Source organism: Sylvia atricapilla, unplaced genomic scaffold (assembly GCF_009819655.1).
Source record: "Sylvia atricapilla isolate bSylAtr1 unplaced genomic scaffold, bSylAtr1.pri scaffold_78_arrow_ctg1, whole genome shotgun sequence".
NCBI classification, from domain to species: Eukaryota; Metazoa; Chordata; class Aves; order Passeriformes; family Sylviidae; genus Sylvia; species Sylvia atricapilla.
In genome coordinates, this window is record NW_027077162.1 from 53,814 (window position 1) to 59,813 (window position 6,000).

At 61.3% G+C, this 6,000-nt stretch overlaps 1 protein-coding gene across 3 annotated transcripts; it reads right to left on the reverse strand.

The window, feature by feature from the left end:
* Positions 1-123: 123 nt before the first annotated feature.
* Positions 124-3,059, reverse strand: LOC136375043 (Fc receptor-like protein 4). Of its 3 annotated transcripts, XM_066340395.1 has the most exons (7): positions 2,799-2,924; positions 2,314-2,334; positions 1,995-2,225; positions 1,490-1,756; positions 692-961; positions 301-603; positions 124-220 (listed from the first exon to the last, which is right to left on the reverse strand). In XM_066340395.1, the coding sequence occupies exons 1-7, from the start codon at positions 2,845-2,847 to the stop codon at positions 126-128; spliced, it is 1,236 nt and encodes a 411-aa protein (XP_066196492.1). In that variant the 5' UTR covers positions 2,848-2,924; the 3' UTR covers positions 124-125. The 3 variants fall into 3 exon arrangements, with proteins under 3 accessions (XP_066196492.1, XP_066196491.1, XP_066196490.1); XM_066340394.1 differs by having other exon boundaries at positions 124-217; positions 1,995-2,334; positions 2,799-3,059; XM_066340393.1 differs by having other exon boundaries at positions 1,995-2,334; positions 2,799-3,059.
* Between the last annotated feature and the right edge of the window lie 2,941 nt (positions 3,060-6,000).

Below are 6,000 nucleotides of genomic sequence, written 5' to 3' on the forward strand. Positions count from 1 at the left end.
GATCCCCAGCTAAGGTCCCTGTGGGCTCAGTTTCCTCCAGCTCAGGGGCCCTGGGTGCTGCCCCAGCTCTGCCCCAGCTCTGGGGACTTCCCCTCACTCCAGGACAACCATCCCTGTCCCCATTGTCACCCACCCCGGCGGTGCCAGCAGTGACAGCCCCCGATGACAGCCAGGAGCAGGACCAGGAACAGGAGGGTCCTGCCGACATTCACAGCCACTGCTGGGGACAGAGGGGGACACATCAGGGTCAACCTGAACCCTGGGGCTTTTGAACACCCCAATGACCCCATGTGACCTCACCTGTGACCCAGGGTGAGCCAGGGGTCACCTCCAGGGCCAGCTCAGGGCTGAGTGCCCGGAACACGCGGTGCCTGTCCTGTCCCAGCTGGTTGGTGGCCACACACTGGTAGGTGCCTGAATGTCCCACATCGATGTCCCCAAGCTCCAGGACAGGACCCTGGGCCACCTCCTGGCCATTGTGCAGCCAGGTGAAGGTGACAGGGGCTGAGCCCACCTGCACCGAGCAGTGCAGTGTCACGGGGTCACCTGTGTGCACCTGGTGTGACAGGGGACCGGGGGTGATGGTGGCATTGGCCACGGGAACTGTGGGGACATAGACAGGGCTGACACCTGATGAGGTGGGATGGGGGTACCGTGGGTGGGGTCACCTCACCCTGATTGTCCCCCTCACCAAGGATGGTGACATTCAGGGGGACACTCTTGGCCACACTGTCCCCATCGCTGACCCAGCAGTGATAGTGGCCGCTGTCATTGTTCCCAACGTGTCGCAGCTCCAGGTGGGGGCTGGTGCCCAGCAGTGCCCCTGAGTCCCCCCGGTGCCAGGTGAAGGACAGGGGACCTGTCCCTGTGGCCACTGCACAGCTCAGCACCAGGCGGTTCCCTGGTGCCACCTGTCCCCCGGGGAGGTGCGCCCACACAGACACCCACAGGACCGGGATTTCTGCAGGGGAAGGGGACAGCAAGTGACAGTGAGGGACACAAGGGGCGTGGAGAGAGGCAGGGGGCCCTAGTGAGGAAGACGGGTCACAGAGCTGGGGGGTGCCTGAAAAGGAACCTAAATGAAGGATGGGGGTTCAGGGAGGGGACACCTGGAGAGGGATTCGGGGGGGACCCCAGGGAGGGTGTGGGGACACAGGGAGGGTATGGTGGGACCCAGGGACAGTGGGGGGAGATCAGAGAGGGGTGGGGTTGACTCAGGGGTGGGTGAAGTGACCCAGTGAGGAATGAGAGGATCAGGAGGGGACTCGAGCAGTGATGGGGGGACACAGAAAATGTTTACAGGAAAGATGGGGGTGCCCACGTAGGGCTGGGGGACCCGGTGACAGACCTGGAAATGGATGAGGGACACACGGCAGGGATGGGGGGTCTGGGCAGTAATAGGGGTCCACAGGCAGGGCTGAGGGGCTGCAGAGAGGGGTAAGTGTCTCCAACCAGGGGACCCAGGGACACTGTGAGGCGTGAGGCTCACCGTGCACTGTCACTGTCACCAGCGCCGAAATGTGCCAGTTCTGTGATCCCCTGTAGTACACCCTGCCCCTGCAGCGGTAGCTGCCACTGTGTTTATGCTGCAGAGGGGACAGGGACAGCTCGGTCCCATTGAGGGGCGTCCTCACCTCCTCGCCCTCATGGTAAAATTGAACCCTGGTGACCGGCATGTTCTGCCGGACCCGGCAGCGCAGTGTCACCGTGTCCCCTTCCAGCAGTGGCCATGTCGGCACCTGTAGCACCAGCCAGTCTGTGGGACAGGGGGGTTCTGTCACACCAGGGGGGTCCTGTTTTTGTGGGGACATTGCATGGGCTCACACCCAGAGCACCAATGGTCCCCAATTCCAAAAAGAGTATTCTCCCACACTGGGATGCTCTGGGATGTCCCCTTGTGCAGGGGATGGCCTCTGGTCCCACCATGGGTTCACCCATGGAGTGGAGCCTGCCCAGAGCCCTCAGGGTCCCCCAGGTGCCCAAACACCCCTCACCATTTAAGACTCTGACAGGGGGGCTGCGCCCACTGCCAGGTCGGTCACATGTGTAGTTGCCAATCTTGGTGACAGTGAAGTTGTTGTGTACCTCCCGCCACCCGCGCTGCCCATTCCTGTACCAGGTGGTGTCACCGGCGGTCCCCGAGCCCTGGCAGGTCAGTGTCACCCGGTCCCACAGCACCGCCGGCATCCAGGGGGGCTCCACCAGGAGCTGGGTCGTCTGGGCACCTGCGGGTGACAGGGGACACCAGCCTGCCAGGGCCACCGCAGGGCTGGGGACAGAGGGGTGGGGACATGGCATCCCCTGAGGACTCACCAGCGAGGCCGAGGGTCTGGGCTGGAAAGGAGAAGGGACAGGGCTAGGTGGGGGTGGCCCTGCAGGGACAGCAGCCTCTGGGGGATGAGGTGTGGTGTCTGTCCCCAAACTCTCCCCAACAGAACACTGGTGTAGCACAGAGGTATTCATGACAACGACACCTCAATCACCCTGGGCCAAGGCAGAACATGGGAACACTGCAGAGCCCCCATGCTTGCACAGGTCACCTCCACCAGCCTCAAAGCACCTCTCCCCATGGCCACATCCACATGGCCCCGTGCCCATGGTCCCTTTCCAATGGCACTAGTACCCATAGCCAATCTGTATAGTACAAGGCCATTGTCCTTTGTCCCTGCATCCCTGTTCCCCTCTCCCTACCTTGGGAACCTCAGGGGACCCCACAGCCCCCTGTGCCCCCTCCCCACTGGTCTCTCCCTCACCAGGGCCCATCCCCGGGGTGTCAGACCCGTGCCCAGGGCACTCACCCCACAGGAGCAGTGCCACCTTCCCGGCCATCCCCGTGTCCCCAGCCATGTGGACTGGCTGTCACTCGCTGCTGTGGCCACCGGTCCCCTGGGTGGCGGCTCTTCGGATGAAGAGGAAGGAAGAAAGGTCACACCTCGTCCCCACGTGTAGGTGGCCCTTGGTGGGGGCAGGGTGGAGGATGGGTGGAGACACAGTAGGGGACAGGCTGGGGACATTATGGGACAGTCTCTGGGCTCAGTGGGGAATGGTGTTCCCAGGAGTGGTGGGGCTCAGGTGTTATGGGGTACCAAGGGTGGGTGTCCAGGGGAATGGGAGTCCAGGGGAACTGAGTTCTCCATTTCTGCGGACATTCAGGGATGGGGGTCCTGTGGGAACCTGGTCCCCAGGGATTGGGGATCATGGGATGTGGGTTTCAGAGTTGGGGACACAGGGGGATAAAGGGGACCCTCAGAAAAAGGTGTTATGGGGGAGAAGCAACCCATGGGATGGGATCAAGGCAATGGTGGGTCTGGGCAATGGGAGTCCTGGGATGGGGGTCCCAGGGAGGAGAGACCAAGGGAATGGGGGTCCCATGGTTGGGTTCCCAGGGGAATGGGGGTCCCAGGGATGGGCAGTGGCTGGGTGGGCACAGGGGTCACAACTCCTTCCCTGGGTTCCTCAGATTTTGGGGTGACTCAGAGCCCAGCACAGCCCCCACAGTGTGCTCATGGCCAGGGGGCACCCCAGGGTTGAGGCTCTGGGTCTGTGCCCCACACACCCCGGGGCTTTTTCCCATCCCCCATTTCCTGGCTCAGCCATCCCAGGGAACACCTGAGCAGGTAACGGTGGGGGGATCCCAGGAAAGGGAAAAGGGGGTGGGGGGTGCATGCAGTGTTTGGGGGGCTGTGAGGGATGAAAGACTTTAACTTCCTTTTTCCTGCAGCAGAAGGAAGAGGTCTTTTATGCTGAGCTGAGGACGCGTGTTCTGTCCTGGGGGGCACATCCAGAGGGGTCCTGCCCTGAGGGAAACGGGCTCCTCTGCTGTTGTGACACCTGGATCTAGTCCGGGGGTGTACTGGTTCTGGGGGGGCCTCGTCCTTTAGGAGCCCATTGGTGCATCCCACAGCAGCATTTACTTGTGGATAACACAGTGTGGAATCTCCCTGAGTGTCCAACAGGTCCATGACATTGTTCCCTGATTGCTGAGCAGCAACCCAGCCCATAGGGAAGGCTTTGGTTGGACCATATTTAGGAACTCTTCCCATTTTTATCATTCCCATTCTGAAATTTGATTTACTTCCCATGGCTTCTGCTCCCAAAAGGGGAGAAATTCTGCCCATCCTTGGAACAGTGCACAGGAATCTGTGGAAATGCCCGTGTGTCCCTCAGGCTCTGCTTCCCTGGTAAATGCACTGCACCCTGCCCTGAATTCCCCTGCCTGGGCACTCCCTGCTCCTGCTGGGACACCCCTGTTCCCCAGATCCACGGGTGGAGCCTCTGCTCAATATTTCCACACTTTTCCCTCTCTGCTGGTGTCCACATCCTGAACCCAAACATTCTTTCTGGGAAGTGCCAAAGGGCTGCAGGTTTTGTTCAAGGAGATGGCTCCCAGTCAGGTTGTTGAGCAGATGGATGTGGGATTTGCAGAACTTCTGGGGCTCTCTCAGCCCCCTTGCTGAGAGGGACAAAATGATCAATTGCTGCATTTCCGGACTGGTTCCCTCACAGCTGCCCCTGCAGGGGCCATTTCCAGCCAGCCCTGCTCTGAAAACCATCAAAGGCCCTCACAGAGCCACTGCTTGGGCTCCCATTGGCTTTTGTGCTTCTGCTGGGCTCAGCAAACCACAGCCACGCCTTTTTCCCCCGCAGAATTCTCACCTTTGCAGCAGCTCTGAAGCTGCCAGAATCCAAGCCAAGGGGGCAGGGGGGGACCCTCAGGTCCTGGCTGCCACCTGGGGCTGGCCAAAGCAGGGCTGGCCAATGCCCATCCCTGTGCCCTGGGGCTGGGCCATGGCTGGGCCCCACACTTGGATGGCCACTGGCTTCAAGGAGGAGGAGTTGGGGAGCTCCTTCCTGCCTGGGGCTCCATTCCCCAGGACAAGACCCCCTTGGCCAGCGTGTGTCCCTCCCCTGGGACAGGATCCCCCCGGGACAGGATCTCCCTGGATTTGCCCCCAGGACAGAACCCACCTCCCTGGCCATGAGCACACTGTGGGGGCTGTGCTGGGCTCTGAGTCACCCCAAAATCTGAGTCACCCAGGGAAGGAGCTGAGACTCCTGTGCCCACCCAGCCACTGCCCATCCCTGGGATCCCCATTCCTCTGGGAAACCAGCCATGGGACCCCCATTCCCTTGGTCTGTCCTCCCTGGGACCCCCATCCCAGGACTCCCATTGCCCAGGTACACCATTGCCTTCATCCCATCCTGTGGGCTGCTTCTTCCTCCACAAACCCTCTTCCCAAGAACTCCCTTTTTTCTTTCTTCACCCAAACCCTGGGACCCACATGCCATGACCCGAAATCCCTGCGTGCCATTTTCCCCCAGGACCCCCGTCCCTGAATGCCCTGGTTCCATGGGTTGCTTCTTTCCACAAAACCCCTTTTCCCCTGGTTCACCTTCTTTTGGCTTGTGTCCCCAACCCTGGGACTCACAACACATGACCCCACCTCTCTTGGGAACATGTTCCCAAGCACCCCATGCCTGAATCCCAGAAGGCATGGAGACCCCAGTTCCCCTGGACTCTTATTCTCCTGGACACACATCCTTGGCTCCACACATCTCCTGAGCCCCCCACTCCTGGGAACACCATCCCCCACTGAGCCCCTAGACTGTCCCATAATGTCCCCAACCTGTCCCCTACTGTGTCTCCACCCATCCTTCACCCTGCCCCCACCAAGGGCCACCTACACGTAGGGACGAGGTGTGACCTTTCTTCCTTCCTCTTCATCCGAAGAGCCGCCACCCAGGGGACCGGTGGCCACAGCAGCGAGTGACAGCCAGTCCACATGGCTGGGGACACGGGGATGGCTGGGAAGGTGGCGCTGATCCTGTGGGGTGAGTGCCCTGGGCACGGGTCTGACACCCCGGGGATGGGCCCTGGTGAGGGAGAGACGGTGGGGAGGGGGCACAGGGGGGCTCTGGGGTCCCGTGAAGTCCCCAAGGCAGGGCGAGGGGAACAGGGATGCAGGGACAAGGGACAAGTGCCATGTACCATGCAGATGG

Bases quoted from the DNA above. Each gene is read 5' to 3' on its own strand.
- LOC136375043 (XM_066340393.1), bottom strand. From the start codon at position 3,014: ATGTCCCCAGCCTGTCCCCTACTGTGTCTCCACCCATCCTCCACCCTG. The intron at 2,335-2,798 runs GTGAGTGCCCTG...TCTCCTTTCCAG, and splicing joins GGTGGCACTGCTCCTGTGGG to CCCAGACCCTCGGCCTCGCT. The intron at 962-1,489 runs GTGAGCCTCACG...CTTCCCCTGCAG, and splicing joins GGTGACAGTGACAGTGCACG to AAATCCCGGTCCTGTGGGTG.